We start from the raw sequence: 21,500 nt of genomic DNA, 5'->3' as shown, positions 1-21,500 counted from the left end.
TTAGCTGTCCTAATTGCCTCCCTACATCCTCTAACAACTGTCCTATATTCCTCCCAAGTGGACAGCCCCTCTTTCCATAATCCATAGATTCTCCTTTTCCACTTGAGTTTGCCCAGCAGCATCTTGTTTAACCACGCTAGTCTCCTAGATCCCTTACTTGATTTCCTACTCATTGGGATGCTCTGATCCTGAGCTTGGAAGAAGTGGTCCTTGAATGCTGACCAACTATCATGAGCCCCTTTACCGCCTAGTACCCTTTCCCATGGGACTTCCCTTAGCAGTTGATTGAAGAGGCCAAAGTTGGCCCTTCGGAAATCCAGAACTGTGGCCTTGCTAGGTATTCTATTCCTCCCACACAGGATCCTAAACTCCACCATCTCATGGTCACTGCAACCAAGGCTGCCATTGACCATCACCACTTCAACCAAACCCTCCTTGTTGGTGAGTACTAAATCTAGCAGCGCTCCTCTCCTAGTTGGTTTGTCCACCATTTGCATTAAGAAGTTATCGTCAATGCACTGGAGGAACCTCCTAGACTGTGGATGATTGGCTGTGTGAGTCTTCCAGGAAATATCAGGGTAGTTAAAATCCCCCATGAGGACTAAGGCATGTAGTTGTGAGGCTACTTCCAGTTGCCTGTAGAAAGCCTCATCAACTCCTTCGTCCTGATCACGAGATCTATAATAGACTCCCACAACTCTATCACCCGTACCAGCCTGTCCCTTAATTCATACCCACAGACATTGCACTTTCTCCTCATCTGCCCCTGGACAGAACTCAATACATTCTAGTCACTCTCTCACATAAAGAGCAACTCCACCACCTCGCTTTGCTGACCTATCTTTCCTAAAAAGGACATAGCCATCCATGAACACATTCCAGTCATGTGAGCTGTCCCACCATGTCTCTGTAATTGCCACTAGGTCATAACCTTTAGACCACACACAAACTTCTAACTCCTCCTGTTTATTCCCCATGCTGCGTGCATTGGTGTACAGGCATTTCAGGGAGCGAGCAGAGCACACTGATAGCACCCTTGGGAGGTGAGAGGCCTTTTGGTCTTCATTAATAGTAGAACAATGCCTCACTAGTTCAGCTACGACCCCCTCGTACTTTGAATCTAACCTGAAGCTCTGTGAGTGAGGTCTGCTAACTCTTGTCCTAGTACCCTTTTTCACCTGCAGGACAGGGTCTAAACTATCCTTTCCCACAAATGAAACAATAGATTGATAGTCCTCCCTAGTCTGCCATCCTTCAAGCCCTAGCATGTTTCTCTTGCGCTTGTCCCTAACAGGCTCAGTTAAATCCCATCCCCCTGCTTTTACTGAGCTTTCTGATACAACAGTGTCCTGCTTTCAGCTGGTACAGTGCTGTGTTTTGGCTTTTGTCTGAGAATAATGCTGATAACACAGAGATGTTTTAGTTGTTGCTCAGTAATGCTTACCTAATCGAGGGCTGTTCGCTCTCTCATGCTTTGCCATTGAAGAGGGGCACAAGAAACCAGGAGGGAGCAGAGACAGGACAGCTCATCGAAGCTAGCAAAAGGGTTATTCCATACCACAGCACATCGTGCCCTGTATATAAACTGTGGGGAGCTACCCAGAGGGGACCAGTAACTGCTGGGGGGCAGGCTCGGTATCGGTAAGTGGGTGATGAACAATGATATTGGGCATCACTTGACATTCCTGGGGTTTAATCATCACTCTCTTTTTGTTGTTTCCATTTTCATCTTCATTATTGTAGTTGTCATTGTTTTGTTGTTATTATATTTAATTTCAATTAACTGTTCTTATCTCCAACCATGGGTTTTACCTTTACCAGTTCTCCTCCCCCTCCCACCAGGTGCGGGGATATGTGAGTGAGCAGATGAGTGGTCCTTAGTTGCTGGCTGGGGTTAAACAATGACCAATCAGTAGGTTGCTGTAGGCAATACATTGCCATGAGTCCAGAAGCATTATGGCTGTGCTCATGCACAGTGAATGCAGATGCAGTTGTACTGCTTGCAGATCCAAACTGGTTTATGGACAGCTATCCCAAATGTCTAGAAGTGTCTCATGCCTAGGTTCCTTTTCTTGAGAGAAATGAATGTTGCCAGGTAGAAGGTCTCTGTACATGGCAGTTCTCAAGGAGTTCTGGTGGCTATATGAACAGTCATGGTAGCCATATCTGCATAGTCAGATCCTGAGAGCTGAAGTTTATCAGCTCTGTGCTGCTCAGAGCAGGGACAGAGCATGCATGCAACTTTTCTGCTGATCAGGAAGACCTACTCACTGTACATTTAACTGCACGCTGACACCGGAGTTCATGCTGCACATCCATGAAGTGGTTCATTAAAAATATTTCATACTCATATGGATTTATCCTTGTACTATTTCTTAAATTAATTCTCCTCCAAATCACACTGAATCATCTTTAACATCTGAAGCAAGGTGGGAAAAGGGAGTAGCTATAGCCCGAGAGAGTTCTTTCAGACACAGGATGTTAAACTGCTTTTTGATCAGCTGCTTGTAGAAATGTACATTAAACTGTAAACCATGGTTCTTCTTGTAACCAGCTAATGATCCTATCAGTTACAGGCTAATTGCCTCTACCTTGTTTTAAATTCTGCTTCACTGAAAAAGCCAAAGTCACATTCTGATCCTGTTAATCACATTCAGCTTTGAAGAATACGTAGTGGTTGTGTGTTAATTCAACTTCTCTCCCTGGTAATTTGTTTGATTGGCTGTTACTTGCAGTCTGTATTAACTGAATAAATGTGTTCTGCATTCTGATGGGAAGTTACAAGTTTATTTTCAGCTATTTTAATGCAAATGTTTTGCCTAGAAATTGGTGTAAATTCTTCTTACTTTTATATTCTCAAGTACTTTCAGTAGGAAGAATGAAAAGCAAGAGAGTTAACCCTTTGTTGAAGGTTATAAAGCCACAGAGGGGAAGCTCTATATTGCTAGATTAAGCAATTTTTATGACCTGAAGGCTTCTCTTCAGCTTATGAATAAATAAGTAAATAAGATACTAATACTTTAGTATTTAGAGAGGGAGATACTGGTGCTATACTCTTTTACTTTGTTTCTTTATCTCCAGGAATCTATATTGTTTCTATTGTCAAGACCTAGAACAGAATCTGTCTACTCATTATTTCTTTTTCCCATTTTTTTAACATAATGCACACAAACGCAAACCCATATTCTACATAGTGCTATGTGAGTCTTTCAGAAACAGGCTGAACATATGCCAAATTACCTGTCAGCTTCCCACATAATTTTTCTGAACAAGAGTATAAGACCACTGGGTATGTCCTATAAGAACATAGGATAAATATAAAATAAACATGTTACTAGGACGTTTTTATTAACATTGGATCTATGGGATAATAAAGATTCATTGTGATTTCTACCTTTGAAATCCCCTGAATCTTAATGAGATTTTTTTTCTCCCTGTTCTGAATTTCAGTGAGGAATACTTTTGAGTGTCATGGCCATGTAAAATATTTGTCAATTGCAACATTTGTTAATTGCAACATTTTAAAAATAAACAACTGATTTTTGGAGGCATTTTTTCAAGTTAACAGGAGAGACATTGACTTTGAATATAAGGAGTGTTCTCTGCTAAAAAAGAGGTTACCCTGTAAAATGGTAATGTCAAAATTATTTATAAAGAGAATCTGAAGTTGACTCTGAAATGTTTAGTTGAACTGCCTGAAAATGTGGACCAATTAGTGATTCCTTACCAGATAAGCCTTTTTGACAAACAGACTATTCATTTAGACTCCAAAATGTTTGGAAGCAAGGTCTGGAGACATGGTGTTTATTAATTCATGAAAGAAAGACTTGCACTAATCAGCAGCGTTCATTTCCCAGAGGCCCGCTTAGGCTATGGAAGGAAGTTCCCTTGCAAGCCTTACAGGAGAAAGAAGTCCCTTCAAGCAGTCCATAAGAGCATCCAAATCAGACTACTGTGCTGAGTAATTGTTGATTGAGTCCCACAGTCTCTCTCCAGTAACCACAACTGAAAACAAAAAGAGTTTTGCCTCCCAAGGATACTTCCTTCACACTCTGGGGTGCTTCTCCTAGCAACACTGCTGCTATCAGATGGCAATAAACCAGTTCATTATGGCAGAACCAATGACATCTTCCACTTACTGTCACAGTGTCTCAGTATTAAAGCTTTATTAAAAAGTATTAAATCCTTTTCTTAAAGGGATTTGCTGCTTATTATTTGCTATCTGTCTTCAAATGTTGGGGCAGGGCTCTCGGTGTTGCTTGTCTGATTGCACTAAGAATTCATTTTACCTCTTCTTATAAATGTACTCTTACAATTTGCTGTTTTCTTTATTATACAATCCAAACTGTAGTGTCTGTCTTTCTAAGGCACTGTCTTGGACTAGATGAATTCTTATACTTGATTATTTTTCATTCTCTTCTCATGACTAACTTTTTATGCTTTGTATCACATCTGTTCTTCTGTCTTAACCCATATTTCAGTCAAAATCTAGTTTGCTAAGGGGACCTCAAGTTCCCAGAGTTGCAACACTGCATTTGATCGGCAAGAAATTCTTTATTTCTTCACCTTCTCCTTTTAATTTCTTGCAGTAAAACATCATTGATCTTCTCATGGAGTTCAGCACTCCCGTCATTTTACTGTAATATTTTTACTATTAGTATCTCTTGTCTCATTTAACAGACAATATTAAAAACGTCTACTGCTTCACAGCCATTTATTGTTTGATGTAAATCTACATTTTTGTCTTCTCTTTTTTTTTTTTTTTTTTTCACTGGCTTGGCACATTGCTGGAGAGCACAGGAGCACAGAATGAAACCTCAATTTTACCTTCACATTTCAAGAAAATGTCAATTTTAATAGGGAATTCAACTCCTCTATTCTTCCTCTAAAAATACATTATTAGGTCAATTTAATTCTGTTATTGTATTCTGTTCCTTGATCATTTTAATCCAAGGCATCTGGCCCAAATCTTTTATATTCAGTGTCAGGTTCTGGTTCAAAAGAACTGATCTCAGATGTGCTGACCCACATGAAAGCCACTTGGAACCTCAGATTTTGTTAAGTTTTAAGATTTCTGCCTTGCTTTTTTAAAACTCTTGTGCTAAGATTACACAAATAAAAAAGAAAAGAAAATCAAGAACTGTCAAAGTTAGAGCTTTAGAGGTAGAAAAAGAAATAAAGGCTTGAAGAGAGAAGAAAGGTTCAGCAGGAAAAGAAGTGTGATAGCAGATGTTTTGAATGGCTTCGTAAAGCATGGGCTCTGTTATTACAAAGGAAATGGAAAGGTGCTTGGGGAAGCAGACTCTGAATTACTGTATTCTGATTATTAAAAGCCCATGGGAACACTTTTTGTCTGCAGATTATTTGCACTGGAGGCTGCTGTTTCGCTGGGGTAGTGTATGGCCTTGGAGCTTGCAGAAGGGCATGATTCCAAAACAGTGCAAAGTCACCTTTTGGATTGGGTCCTCTTTCACCATGAACTAAGGGGCTTCAAAAAATGTGTGACATGCTGCACCATTTTGCTTTGGTGTGATGTGAGGTCAGACTGCAAACTGAAACTGAAACTAATTACATTCTTCTGGTTTATTTCTGTCTTGTTCTGTTCAGGTTGACCTGCTTGCCCCTACAAAAATCACTGGCATAATTACACAAGGAGCTAAAGATTTTGGTCACATCCAATTTGTGGGATCCTACAAGCTTGCTTACAGTAATGACGGGGAGCACTGGGTCACATACCAAGATGACAAACAAAAGAAGGATAAGGTAAAACAAATAGAAGATTGATATTTCACTTCCATTACTCCAGAGGTCTACATCTGTAGTAACACCAGTGCTGTATGACTGTAGATTATTGCATGCTGCCTGCTTCATAGGGTTCCATATGTGTGGAATCACACGGATAAAAGTCAAGGTGAATGAAAAAGAGTCATATAACACAGTGACATTCATAGTGCAGTAATATCATACCTATCAATGCAGTGCACATGATTTAACACTATTAAATATGGGACATAAAACTTTATGATTCTCCATTTATTGGAATTGCTTCTTCCTTTAACTCTAGAGGAGAAGGTATATAAATAGAAGTTTATTTGTATATTCAAAAATTGTGTCTCTGTGCATATTTTGATAAGTATGCATTATTTTCTGTAGTTTTCTGTAAAGCATGTCTTTAGGATACCTCATTATATAGCCATTTTGGCTTAATTTTTAAGTGGAAATTAATCATTGGGTTTCAAATACCCAATTGAAAGATTATTGTTTTATTGCACTATTAAATGAATACAAAACATAAAAAGTTTCTCAACTTTCTTTGCAAATGTTTAATGAGAGGCATAGAGAAAGTATAGGTTTGCTAATTGATTTACCTGCAAGCATTTAACTTTTGTCATTTAGGATATTATACCTTTCCTTTAAACTGTATTACACTTTTATACACCTGAATTCATAATACCATCTCTTAAGAAAGAGATTACAGCATATGAATTGCTTAAGAGAAACATTAAGCAAGCTGATGAAATGTGAATTATTAGTTAAATGTCTTAGTGGTATTTTGTCTGATTGAAACAAAAGATACATTAATAAAAATAACAGATGTCTGATGCTGCATGTCTCAAACACGGTGTTTTTAACATAGTGATGAATGTTCCTACTTGTCCTTATTTTTCTTAAAGTAAACAAAAATTCTTCAGTAAAATTTCATACCCTCCATATAGGTTAGTTTTTTGTTTTTTTTTTCTTTCTAAGTAATAAGAAAGCTTTTGGTATTTTGTATGTATTGATCTGTGTTGTGTAAGTACAGGTAGATCTATTAATGAAGGGTTAGGCAGCTGCATTTCTTAAATTTTGATGATTTTAAGTTATTGATCAAATATACACCTATTATTTTTAGGAAAAGGTGTTCTAAATTACTGGATTAAATATGTACCTAGGTGGGTGTATGTGTCTGCACAGAAGTGTTATGTTTGTAAGATTGTTATCCAAAGATGATACTGTAGAGTCCCAGTCTTAAAAGCCAAATGGCAGTTTACTGCGGTTTTAACTTGCTCTGAGACTTTTCCCCACCAAACTCTAAAGTACTTTAGGTAGGGAAAACAAAATCAGTTGCTTTAGCCATCCAACTGAGAAGGTCCTCCAGTGATTATGGATGTGTCTTGTATAATTGGTTGTTACATAAAAATTGGAAACAACTCACCTTTTGTAGATGTACCATAAAGGCATTCAATATAAATGACAGATAACCATTTCATCCCGTTGTAAGTCCCTGGCATTTAAAAACAGAAGCAAAAGATCTGCTGTGAGAGGAATGTTTTCTCCAAGCCAAACTTGTATTAGCAATCTGTTTCATTCAAGTTACTAAAATAGAGAACATGCGTTCAAGTCTTTGATGAAGAACAGAGTAGCAATCACAAGCAGATCACTCTGACTTGACAGCACTCTTATAAATGGCAATGGCAAATGTTATAAACAGTCTACACTTGTTTATAACCTTTGCCAAGGCGATTAAATTCTTCTCGCTTTCATCATCAGCTGGATTGTTAATTGCTAAATTCATATTCTATGAGAAACAATGGAAAACTCTTAATTATTGTCTTATTAAAACATCTCACATACCATATTAATTAACATCCCTAAGAATAAAATAGATGCATATTATTATGATTCTTTAAGAAATTAAGAGCAGTTGAAAGTAGAATGTGATCAAATACATTTACCTGAATATTAGAAGTAACAACTTCTGAATTTAAATATATACAAAATAAGATCCTTGATACAAGACTAGATCTCAGCCTTTGATAAGCAAACATTAGTCCAAACTATACTATGACACAGTTCTGGAAATTTCAAAGTCTTACAGCAGGATCTGACATTCCAGAAATGCTAGCAGTCTGTCAGTGAACTTGGCAAAACTTTATAGGATGCAGGGCTAGAAAGGATCTCAAGACATCATCTAGACGCATTATTTGTTGACCTTTGTAAAGACTGTGCTCCTTTCTTTCCATCCCCTCTGAGGTATCCTCAGCAGGAATGAGATCAAACAAGCCCCAGGTCCTGTCCTGCCACTCTAGGAGTAGGCTCAACAATTCCTTTTCAGAACTAAAGCTTAATTCACTCACCTGTCCTTCACCTCATACAATGATTGTACCCTGCACCATTCTCCATCAGATTATCATTTAATAGCTGGTGATGAAAAGTCTACACTCCCTTGTTTAAATATCATAAAAGTGGAAAGATTGCTTATTGCCATCACAGCAACACACCTGCTGTCCTCACAGGCAAAAAGAAGTGTTGTCTTAATCTTGTTTGAAGTATGTTAAAGGATTTCTTCTTGGAAAAGGAAAAAACCACAACAATTATATGTTCTTTCAGCCTTTTCTCAAAGTGTATGTTTTCTCAACCTCAGATCAGTCTTCTGTGTTCTTCTTGGATGAGCCCTTCTTGAAGTGTGGTTTCGAAAACTTGCTGTAGTGTTGCAGTCTTTAGCATGGAACTAGTGCTTACTCCATTTTTCTCCATATTCTACCTGTGACGTTAGTTATGACTTCCTAAGGTTTGACTTGCTACTCATTGTTATCAAATTACACCATTGATATAATTTTGTCAAGACCACTCTGAACTTTGATCCTGCCTTTCAAAATGGGGAAAGCTTAGCCACATCTTGACTTCTAACAAGCAAATCTATTTCCATCATCCATTTTATTACTGTGAATACACAAATTGCACTCACCCAGTAAAATCTTACTGTTTGACACCAAACCCTTCATCACTGCTCCAGCTAAGTGTGTGTTGATCCAGTGTATTCTGGTGGCCCTTGTCCACGCTGGATATGTATAGAACCAGAAATGCTGGCTACACTCTGGCCTTTGCAGTGGGACAAAAATATATATGAAAAACAAAAGCAGATTAAGAAAAGCCACAATATATCTTATCCATGGGGAGCAGAAGAAAAATAGCATCCCTGGTCCTTTCTGATAGTAACAGCTTTGCACAGGATCCACAACAATTTCCTTAGCTTAAGTTATGATACAAGATTTGGCCCAAAATACAAGAACACTGTAGAAGAAAATGTGTTTTCACAGCAAAGTGAAACTTTGTTTCTTCTGTCCCCGGGAAATATGGAAGGGAGATGAAAGGCACACACTGGCAACTATCAACAACAGCAAGCATGAATTATTTATAATTTACCCTCATTCATTCTATTCATTAACTGAACATCTTGATTTCTTCTGCAGATTATAGAATACCATAGATTCCTTATTCCCTCTGCAGGTGATTTAGTCATCCTATACTCATCCTGTAATCCTTGTGCTATCATCCAATAAATTAGGAGAAAGATTTTTCCAAAATGTTTAAGGAAAAGGAGGACAGGATAAGAGAAAAATAGCTAAAGTCAGAAGAAAATATGCCATTTTACATTCTGGAAAAGCAAAGATAAAAAGAACACCTCAGATGCAGAAATATGGACATATTGGTAGGTTGGTAATAGTCATATTGTGACGTTATAAAGTTTGATGTAAGACCTGAAAGCTCTGTTCTGTCTGATGCCTCCATCTCACTATTCAGCAATTTACAGGGTGAGTCCTAATGTATCAGATGATCTCAGTGAACTCCTGAAGCTATTCCCAGTAATTTCAAACAGAAGGAAATATGGTGCTGTTTTCTTCTTTGCACCATTGCAAATGGTGAACCTGTTCCAAGAAGAGGGGCTCCTGCAGCTCCCGTTTGGCTTCTGCTATTTTAACAGCCATCATATGAGTTCATATCTTTGCCGAACCTCTATGAATGCAAATGAATAGGGGGAAGAAGGGGAGGGAAATGTGTCTTTTAAATGTCTCTTTCATTTTAAATAGTTTGAATGAGCTGCCTGAGAAATATGAAAGCTTTTTCTCTTGACGTCAAGAACCAAAATAAATTCCATTGCAGACTGGCAAGTAGGAAGAAAATATATTTTAGAAAAAGGACCAGAGCTAATAGCTATCTTGTTTTTCTCAACTAGAGGTCAGTAGCTCACTATGCCTCTAAAGCTAAGGACATACAAACCAAATCTGACATTTTTTTTTTTAATCAGTTTCCACATGTTTCATAAATTGCATGGCCTGCTGTAGGTAACTCAAGGCCAGCTGCAATGTCAAATGGCATTTTAGAGGCCATTTTTTAAAATAACATGAGAACATTTGGAAGCAGCCTACAGAAGGCCAGCAGTCCGCAGCACTGTCAGTCACTATTAGCCATCAGCAGTGCAGTTAATTGTAGATAGACAATTCAGTATGCAAATGGACACTGGATTTGTGCACAAAATTATGAACTAGTTGTAAGTTATATGCTTTGTATACATAGTTAATTGCCACAGCAACAGAAGACAGGAACCTATTTAAAAATTAAAAGTTAGATCATGTCAGGTTAAAAATTGTTCTGCTAGATTTGCTAATGGTTTTTGTGTGCGGTGTTTAATTATTACAGTGGCTGGTTTACATTGATAGATTCAGCTCCTGCATATACTCTACATACTTTGCACAGCTAAAGAACTTTCTTTAGTAACGTTATTTAAATTTTTATTATTTAATGCTATTACTTAATATTTCTAATCTAACAGTATTTATTTTCTGCACTGGTTTAAATTATGAGTGACTTCTATTGCTTTCAACTGAGTTAACATGATCTGTGTGGGATTAAGATCTAGATATACTCATTCCAGGTTGTGCCTCCAGCACATATCCTTTTCCCTTTTACCACAATAAGAGCTGAAGGAAGACAATATGTTCATATAATCAGTCTTTGGCTTGAATTTCCAGAAGCATCTCTGGAGGGAAGTTGGTCTTCAGAATATTTGTATTTTTGCTTGTCTTTGAATGTCTGTCATAAAGCACCTACTAACTATGTACAGTGGAGTAAAATCCTGTTTTAGTAGCATCAGTAGACAGATCAAGAGTTAAAAATGGCAAGAATGTGATAGTAAATTTCACAAGTTTAAAAGATTTATGTGCCTGGTGTCTGTTCTGAACTTGAAGAAATAATAAAGTTCATGTAATATAAGTTCTTATTCATGTATTACAAAGAGGGAAAAGGCAGTCCTTCTCCTGACACAGGGCTCGTTTCCACAGCTAACAATTACATGCCAACCAACTGCTGTCATCAGCCAGTCAGGGGAAAAGTGTTTGATGATGAAGAAAGGAAGATGACCAAGATCAAGAGTAGAAAATTCACGCCTAGAGACTTTATGTATTCTAACTGAAAAGAAATAATTTCTTTTTTTCCAAAAGCATATGTGCGCACACACGTTTGTACATTAAAAACATCTTCACGGTCTTTTCTAGTGGAAAGCATCTTCCAAAAAGATGCAGTATGCCTGTAAAGAGTAGCTCTATTTCTGGTGAAAAACCAAGATGTTGTTCACTGTCTTTTAGCCAGTTTTGTTCACTTGTAACTCTTCATGGTGAAAAGCTTACTCCATCAAGAGCCAAAAACTTTTAAATGGGCTGTTCAAATCTGCAAATTTCCTCTCTTTGCTTAAGCAAATCTTCTTCAGTGAATAATAATAAAGAAATAAAATGTTTCCAAGATAAAGGAATAGGGCTGTCAAAAATAATTTTTCATTCAGCTTCTTTTTAGATTTGAAATTAATTTTAGATTTTAAACTATATGTCAAAACAGTGAGATGTTCTATGCTGAAACAAACTCCAAACAGAAGACAGGTATAACTGTTTCTAAGTATAGCTCTAATATAAGCAGGATTAGCTGCTCTATGAAGTTTCATGTTTAAGATATTCTGCTCAGAAAGGTACAGCATACAACGTAATGACTTCACCATCTAAAGCTTGCCTATTAAAGTCTCAGCTCTCAGCCATTATCATAAATATCAGGAACTATGGCTGATAACAGATTTTTCATTTAGTTAAAGTTTCTGAGACATGAGATCCAGAAAGATTCTCTGTAGAGAATCAGACTCCCTGAATCTTTGTCCTTTGTGCATATCCAGTGACACAGCACCACAGTCTTACTGCAACTGCCAGTTAATGAGTCCTGTGGATGTGCCCTAAAGTCTGATTTCCAGCTCTGTGTTTGGAGCAAAGCACACAGCAGTGGTAATATGCTATTCTTCAGATGTTTCTCATAACTTATTATGTTTTAGAACGTGCAATGGTTTTCTTTTTAAAATATAAATCAACTTACATTGTTGTTACTTGAATTTGCTGCATACGCTGTGAAACAGTCCTATTTAAAAATCTTAGTGAATGCTTGAAGGCAAGACATCCAAATTGCTTATTGGACACAATTATAAAGAAGACTTTTTTATATTTTGAAACATATTTTTGGCAGAGAATACCAGTGCATATTTTCCAGGTTTTCATTCTCTTTTGCATTAACTGATCATAAAATAAGTTATCATATTTAAAAACAGAACAGCATGAATTTGTCTACTGTTTTTTCTTTTAATGGCAGCTGTAAGAACCTAAAGATACAGAGGAGCAGCACATATGTGTGTGAGGCGTGCATGTGTAAACTTGCTGAATCTGCTGGGTAAATATTTTAGTAAGTTACACCTTTTGAGTACAGACATACATAAATAGATATAACCACTGTATGGAGATACATGTAGCAGACTTCTAAAGAAGAAAGCACATAAGCCTGTTGATCTTCCCTAGTGTAGTTCCCTAGGGTCTTGCTTTCTTCTACCTGATTCTCTAATAGTCCCTGTTAATTTTACTTGTAACACTTCTTTAACAGTAGTTACAGGCTGTGGAACAGAAACTTTCCAATACCTGCAAGAAACCTCAAGAGGGGTCTTGGACAAGGGCCTGTAGGGACAGAACAAGGGGGAATGGCTTTAACCTGACAGAGGGGAGACTGAGATGAGCTCTTAGGCAGAAGTTCTTCCTGTGAGGGTGGTGAGGCCCTGGCACAGGGTGCCCAGAGAAGCTGTGGGTGCTCCATCCCTGGCAGTGCTCAAGGCCAGGTTGGACGGGGCTTGGAACAACTTGGTCTAGTGGAAGGTATCCCTTCCCATGGCAGGTGGTTGGAACTGGATGAGCTTTAAGGTCCTTTCCAATCCAAACCAGGCTGTGATTCTAAGAAGCTGTGCCACAGTTCACGTATGTGTTATATGGGGCACCATGACCTTTAAGGTGGTTCAAGACAAACCTGCTATCATTCCTAGTCCCCTTATGGCAATACTGCTCACTGTTGATTTTCTCCATGCTACTTATATTTTGCCACATCTCTGTGCTTCCGAGGTGAAGAGACTTAGTCTGTTTAATCATGTTCAAAGGATGTTCTTCCATGCTTGCGGCTATCTTGCTGCTTCACTCTGTATATCTGCTATTTGAGATAAGGCAGGACCAGATCTGCACCCACCCAGAACTCAAAATGAAGATATGCACTGGCATTATGCACTGACATGTTAACAACTTATACTCTGCTCTTTATCCCTTGACTACTAATCAGCTTGGGTTTTACTGTCATTATGCATTTTTTTCATCTGAAAAATTACATAGAACTCCAACAGCATCTTCTTGAATGCTAATAAGTCATAACAGTGCTCAGAGGTGTTGACTACTGAAACAGACTCCTCAGAAACAAGTGTGAGGCATGATCATTTATGGTAGGAGGGTACCATCTCTTCAAGGGGCTTTAATTGCTTAGGTGTTTCATTTAGTATTGACTGTTTGGGAATAAAGCAGCATTTAATTAAAGAAAAATTACTTTCAGCTACAGAAATAGCTCTTTTGTAGTACTAAGTCAGATGTACAGCTTTTGTCCTTTGTCCTCTCTGCTCTTTCCAAGTTTCTTGACTCCAACTTTGGCTACAAAACCAAAGAGTGACAAAAAAATATATTTTTCACCCTAAGAAGTTTGCCATGGATTCACAGCAAAACTTGCTCTTAGAATGTTATAGTTTGTGCAGGTCACATTTGCGGGTGCTGACAAAGCTTCCCTCACTTTCTCGTAACTTCATTTCCCAAAACCCCTTTTTCTGATCTTCACACATTTAATTAATTTCTTAAAAATGGATCTTGACTTTTGAGGAAGGTAGATTTCTGATTTGTCTGAATTAACCTCTGAAGGAGATGAGTTTTACTTCAAGTGCTAAAGAAATCATGTAGGAATTAGAAATAAAATTTAATTCTTGCTTTCCTGCTCTAAGTAAATGGCATAATCCCACCTTCTTAAGCTATGTTTGGTGCTTGGTTTGCTTCACATAACTTTATCCATTTCACGTAGCTGTGTGCAGATACATGTACTGGGGCTATATAATGGTTCTTCTGGTAAACGTTTCTTGTTCTAAGCCTGCATTTATATGTTATCTTTGAAATATATCTTAGTAGGGAAAATAAAATAGGGACGAAGAGAATTTTCCAATAGTCTTGCAACATGAATTGTCTGCAGTTCTGCATTGCTTATCATCTTGCTTGGTATGAAAAAAAAGTAAAAATCAACAGATATATTGCAGGCATGTGCAAGGAATCAAATGAAAATATCCCTTTCCTAACTGCATATTGTACCTTGGGGATGCCACTCTGTAATTTTAATAATGAGCTTACTGCCTTCTATTGTATGCTATATTACCACAGATGAAACCCAAATTCAGGCCCAATCTTCTTAGCCCAAACTCCAGCTGATTTATGTAATCAACACTGTACTTCGACAACAAACGTGTTTTCCTGTGGTAAATACATTTTTTCGTTAGGTTCATAACACTCGTTTCTGTGGGTCAGCCTATCTGCAATTTTCTCTGTCTTTACTCCTGGATGTTTCAGTGCTTCAACCTCTGTGTTAGCATGATGCCAGACAAGAAGGAATATTTACCACTTGTGGAAAAGTGTAACTAGTGGAGGATACATGTTTTGTTCAAGATGCTGAATTGATTGCACTTGAAGAAGATTTCAAAATTCAACGAAATTGTGCAGCATAGAGACCAAAAAGTCACGATTTTCAAAAAGTCATCAAATTCAGTTTTTACAAGTGAGAAGTGAATTAGCTGACATTTGAAGAGAATGAAAATTTCCCATAAAAGCCTGAAAATATCCCAAGGGAATAATCTGATCATTTTGCCAAAAGAGGTTTCCGTGGCCTTTGAGTTTAAATACTGGGGGAAAATCTGGTGGTGTTTTAACACAGGCAAAAGTTCAGGATCTTAGTTATCTATTGACTAATGCCTACTAGTGGAAATGAGAGTGTAACATGCACTATACTGTGCTAGGGTTCTTTAATCTGGTTACAAACCGGTGCCCTTAATTCATATGCTTACTTTTGTTTGACAGAAGATAGCATCCTTGAGAATCTCTATCTTTGCAAGGCCTTCTACAGTTGCATCCAAGCTGCATTCATAAATGATACCAAAAAAAATCCACTTAACTTTAATTATTAATGTTATTTTATTGGAAACAATAACAGGATAGCTTGGAATTAATTCAACATGATGCAAATGCCAAGTAAAAACATATTTGATTTCTTAAATGTTAATGATTTCTATGTAACTTTTACAGTGGAGCCCTGGGTTTTGGCATAACAGCAGGTTATGCTTTGAGCCAAAGGCTAAACCTGTACCAGGACTGAGCATGCCACACTCATACCTAGCTCTGAGGTCTCTAGCATGCAATGAAATCCCAAGGCCTCGGCAAAGGCAAGTGCTTTAGCAGCATCAGTTGTGTGTCCAGATGGTCAGGGGATGTAGTGATAGGACAAGGGGTAATGCTTTTATACATAAAATGGGAGATTTAGGTTAGATATAAGGAAGAAGTTCTTTAGTGTGAGAGTGAGGCACTGGCACAGGTTGCCCAAGGAAGCTGTGAGTGCCCCATCCCTGTCAGTGTTCGAGGCCAGAGTTGATGGGGCCTGGAGCAACCTGGTCTAGTGGAAGGTGTCCCTGCCCATGGCAGGGGGTTGGAACTGGATGAGCTTTAAGGTCCCTTCCAACCCAAACTGTTCAATGATTCTGTAATGAAATTTGGTGTGAAGAAATGCCTGGGAATATCAGGTGTGTACCACATTTGTTCCTTAAGCCACACAGTCTTAAATCTTCTCGCTACTTGCCCTTCAGGTGTTCCAGGGAAATTTCGACAATGACACACACCGTAAGAATGTCATCGACCCTCCAATCTATGCCCGGCACATCCGCATCCTCCCATGGTCATGGTACGGCAGGATCACCCTGCGGTCAGAGCTGCTGGGCTGCGCAGCAGAGGACTGAGGCAGACCTCTGCATCTCTCGGTGTAGCTCAAGTCTCTTCGCAGAAGAAACTGCAAAGCCTGTAGGATGCTGAGTGGGTTTTTCATAAACAAGTGCTCATTTTATGGTAGGCCGCTAACTGTCTTTCACAAGGAGGTCTAAGCCTGCTCTTTAAATGATCCAATCCAATTTTGTCCTTGAAATATGTTAATGTTGTCCCTTCTGCTGTGGAATTATCTTTCTAGTTCTCCTTTGAGTTGTTCTGACTAGTTGAAGCGTGTTAAGGAAAAACAGCAGCATCCTTTTTACAGGGGAAGAGAAATAGCATGACAAAGCTCGTCTGCAGCTTTAGAAATATTGGGCTGACGAGTTCTCCATAAATCATACTTTCATCTTACTTGCAAAAAGTGATACTGCAGCTTTTAGCAATAAGTTTACTTGGGGATGACTGCATTATAGTAATTGTGCCTATCAAACACTGTCAGTATTTATGACATATATTTGGAAGGTATTCTGTGGTACTGTAAAACATAGTACCTGTTATATTAGAAGCTACCTTTCATCACTTTCATCTGAACAGAGTTTATGTACCTAAAGGATTTTCCTAACTAGCCCCCTGTTCTGTCTCTGTTTTGCATGCTATAGACATGACCTCCATCATTTCAGTTTTGTAACACCAATGATATTATTTTTCCTTGAAAGAGGTGAACTGTTTGCATATGGAAAAAAAAATAACCTGCTTATCAGTATATTATGAAGTTAATGAATTTGCCAAAGTTTATTAATTTTGCTTGAGATGCATTTTTTGAAGGAGGCTGAGATGAGACACCAGGGTACTAGTGGTATTTCGTCTGAAGTACCCACATAGGTAAAGGCACTCAGAACACCAGAAATCCTGAGCCTGTTCCTTGACTTGCCCAGCGGTAAGCCCAAAACCATAGACAGACCTGCTTGCCCAATTACTTTTTTCAGAAACCTCCTCAGTTTCTGTGAGGAGGTAAACATGAAGGAAGCAAGTGCTAAAAGACACACAGAAAGAATGACACCCTTACTGCCAGGAAGCCCTCTCCGGGGGTTCTTATGGTGGTGCTCACAGCCTTCCTCCTAGGCATGAAGGCAAGAGGTGCCATAGGAGTTCATCAAAGCTGGGCACTCATTACCCTTCACTCCCAACTACATCTCTTAATACATATGCCAGTGAGCTACAAGAGGGTTGATTTTTACCATGTCTCATCTGCAGAAATGCTTTATACATGCTATGTGTTTGGGTATGTGTTTATGCTAGCCAGCATGGACCCCAGTTTAAGAAACAGGTTTTAGGAGGAAAAGTGGAGTAGTAGGGAGGACATTCCCCCACATGTCTCAGTTTCCCTTGATGATGGAGATAACACTACGAACCTTTGCACAACACTCCAAGCTCCTTTTAAGTAAAGTGCTCTGTGACTATGTTAGTGTAGCACCCAAGTCTAAAAAAATCCCAGGACAAGGACTATGGGAACACTTTATCTGTTACCTGAAATAACAGCATTTGGGATTACTGCCACCCTTTTGATTTCATAACATGCTAATGTAGGGAGAAAGAGAGAGAGAAATATACAGCTGCATGTTCTAGTGAATGTTGCTGAACTTATTTTTTGTTACTTTTCCATTCTCAATGAAATACTGAAGTATGAACCTGGGCACTGCTTCCCAGGCAAACAACTAGCTGGCCCACAGTCTTCAAAGGGTAAAATTTACTTTGGAAACAAAATGGTTTGGATTTCAAAAACCTGCATTTAATCTCACATTCTCCACCACAGGCAAAATATATTATCCATTGAACTGTGAAAGACTCTAGAATAGCAGCCAGGAATTTTACATACAAGAATTGGGGATATATTGGTGGCGGTTTTCTGATAATGTCACTTAAACTGTCACATTTTAAGAAAAAGAACACCCTGCCTCTATAAAATGATTTAATCCTTAAACTGTATTTATACAAGTATTTATTTTATAAGGCTTAGACATTTAAAGACTTATAAAGAACAGTCATGAAAAGGTAAAAGTATGTGTAAGAAATGTTGAGGTCCTGTGCAACACTGCAAAGTTTGTTCTTTATTTTTTACTTTGTGCTGCTTAACAAAAGCCACTAGACTGTTACTGTCTTGTCTGTAACCGTGTTAACAGCAGTTCATTAATGATGTGTATATGGAGTGGTCTTCAAGCATAGTGAGCAATTTTAAAGAGAAAGTCAATCATGGTGGTACTTCTAAAGAGAGAAAAAAAGAAATTAATAATGGAGGACAAGTGTGTTCCTAAATCACCTTACTGCCCAAGTTTTGCACTTGGCTATACAAAAGAAAAGATAAATAACAAATAAAATTAAATTTAAAAAAAAAGTAATATTTGTATCTTCAGGGTATGCACAATATTTAAAGAGATCAAAAAAAATTCCTGTTATGGGAGAACAATTGACTCTGAATTTAATTACAGATATGAAGAACAGCATGTAGCTATTTCATTAGTCAACTGTACCCCAAAAAATGGAAGGCCATTTCAGAAAATCAGGCTCCCTAGCTTACCAACTTGTTTTGATGTTCTGAAATATTTGTTCTTTGTTCTTGAGTGACTTTTATCATGTAACATCAATTTTGGTTTTGAATTAATCTTTGTTGGCTTAGTAATTTAATTGTTTTTCATTCATCTGCATATAAAAATAGCGATGTCATGATACCTAACATAGTAATTTTAGTTTGTATTTATTTAGTGTTGAGTGTTTTCATCATTATATCCTGTGTCAAATTTCATCTGCCAGCAGTCTTCACAACATGCAGAGAAAGCTCCATACATCATGATAGTACTCTGTGATAATTTATAGAATAATCATACATGCGATGCCCTTATAATGTCAACCAGCATAGTGGGGCTTTTTTCTAAATGAAATTATTCCTTATCTACCAAGAAGCTTTCATTAGATGGCATTGCGCAGCCATAGCAGCGAAGTTTGCTCCCAGTGTCAGCAGTATAAGTCTGAAATAACTCTTGATTTCTGTGGAGTACTTCAAAATTAACAAAACAGATGAGAATCAGGTTATGGTCTAGAATGAAAACCTTTTCACTTTAATTTTATTTTCTTGTCCTGGTGAACACCACTGACATCTGGGACAAGTTATAAGCTGACACAAGTGTACTCTGCCAGTGAAAGCAACTGGCATCCCAAAACCAGAATAAGTGCAGGAAGGGGTATGTCCCTTTAGGAGGGGGTAGAGAAATACAAAAGGGTCCTTGACTTCTGTATTAATTGTAACAATGGCATTGAACAAGACTGAAAATGTTCTCCTATTATATTTCAGCTTAAACCAGTTAAGTATTTGTAGGCAAGCTTCACCTCTCTGTAGCTCTGTTATGTGCTACATTTATAGGCTGGGAAATAAAGCACTGGCACAAGGTGTCATTATATCTATATTCTGTTAAGGGCTTATCACGTTAAACTGGCTCTGGTTTTGAGGTTGACTTTCTCTTTTGGAATGGCTGCATACAAATTAGTGTGAGGTTTGAAGACTAAGGATACAAAGTGAGTGTATCTTTGCTGTACAACAAATATGATCTATAGTATTCAGTGCTAGCTTCTGATGTGTCAGTAAGTACAGAAGTATCTGAGACACCTTTGCAACCCTTCAAGCTGTGTTATATTCAAATGGGTTTGTATATACTTAAATCATGTAGAACGATGTAAAACCAGTATGACCTTGTCTAGTCTTCAAACTTAACAATAAAACTTTTGAAAAATGAGGTAATTTTTGAAGCACTTATATTTCAGTACCTTAAAGGAGACACCACTTATCTCAGCCTTACTGGCAGCAAATGAGGAGCACAGATATGATGTGGCATTTTCAGGGATGCATTCACGGCGTCTTTGTTGTAGGTAAGTTTGTTTCTAGCAGTATCAAGGTTCTGAACTCCCTTCAGTGTGTCCTCTTCCTTCTTTCAGATAAAAAAAGCAAAGATTTGAATGAGTCTGAAAATACTTTTTTCTATCTTGGTGCTGTCTGTCTGAGCACTGGAAATGTAAACTGATGCTTTCATTTTCTTTAAGTCAAATTTCTTGGGATGTTTATGCTTTCATTTTCTTTAAGTCAAATTTCTTGGGATGTTTATCAATCTTTATCCTCTCTTCTTCAGTCCTGCATAGGCAAATTAATTTCCAAGAAGATAAACAGCAGCTACAGTGCAAACCCCTTATGGGGCTTCCAGCAGATATGCCAAAGCAGGGCCAATGCTTGCTCACTCCCTTGCCTCTGCTTGATTTTCTATAGACTGCTCCCCAAAATTCCTTAGTTTCATTAATTGCCTCATTTCTGTTTCCAAAGAGGCCTGGAGGTTAAAGTAGTGCATGGAAAAGCCGTGGACTCCCACTCTAAGCAATGAAAGTTTAAAAAAGTTTTAACGTAATTATGATTTTTACTCCTTACTGACCCAGAATAATGCTTTCATATCCTATTTCAGCTTGCATCCTTTCACCAAAAATTGTCTTTAGAGACAAAAAGCATCCACAGATGATGGGTACCTTTGCCAAATACACAGTGTGGACACAAACAGCATATTGTCTTTCAACAGAAAAGTCACAGAATTGGCTTGGTTCAAGTTGCAATTTTTTCTGATTACATATCCCTACCAGTCTTAAAAATGAGAATATAATGGTGTGCACAAAAAGGGGATTACTTTTGGTGAATCATGGCTGAATGCTATTGCTTCAGTCATTAATTTCTGAAAGTATGTATCTTGAATCTTTCTGACTTTTAATTATAAATTGCAACTCTTTCATGAAACATGGGGCCTGTTCTTGAAGGAATGAAAAGTGATTTTTTCCTCTCATTCTTCATTATATAGATACCCAGGAACTCTAATGAAGACAATGAGAGAAATAATGAGTAATTCTCTTCAGATAGCAACTATTTATCAATGTCCATCCTCCCATACACGTTGCTAATGAGCTCAGTGGATTAATATGCATATAAACACTCTACATCATTATGAAATAAGTAGCCTCTGATACTTCTGTGACACTTACTTTGTGCCTTAGATTGAAATAACAGGAGATTAATCTCTTCACTCAGTGATCGCTATGTCACCAGTGATAAATAAGTGACCTGTAATCACTTAGCCTCATAAAATGAAATTGGAAAAAATAGAAGATAATTCTACTGAAGCAAACTTATTTTCTAAATTTGCATAATTTTCTTAATAGAGAATTACACTTTAGGATGTGAAAGACTGCTTTAAATTAAGAACATAAAACACAAGGTAAAACTTATATGAGGAACCTGTTGCATAGCTTTATAACTGCATTTAT

General features: G+C 37.8%; 1 protein-coding gene across 1 annotated transcript in view; it reads left to right on the top strand.

The window, feature by feature from the left end:
* EDIL3 (EGF like repeats and discoidin domains 3) overlaps positions 1 to 19,939 on the top strand; it is a 262,647-nt gene extending 242,708 nt beyond the window's left edge. The window contains exons 9-10 of the mRNA XM_034072882.1: positions 5,608 to 5,763; positions 16,040 to 19,939. Coding sequence (XP_033928773.1) covers positions 5,608 to 5,763; positions 16,040 to 16,189 — 306 coding nt within the window. The 3' untranslated portion in view covers positions 16,190 to 19,939. The remainder of the gene's footprint in view (positions 1 to 5,607; positions 5,764 to 16,039) is intronic.
* The last annotated feature ends 1,561 nt before the right edge of the window (positions 19,940 to 21,500 follow it).

Source organism: Melopsittacus undulatus, chromosome Z, assembly GCF_012275295.1.
Source record: "Melopsittacus undulatus isolate bMelUnd1 chromosome Z, bMelUnd1.mat.Z, whole genome shotgun sequence".
Lineage (NCBI taxonomy): Eukaryota > Metazoa > Chordata > Aves > Psittaciformes > Psittaculidae > Melopsittacus > Melopsittacus undulatus.
The sequence above is the reverse complement of the archived record's forward strand: the minus strand, read 5'-3'. Positions and strand labels throughout refer to the sequence as shown.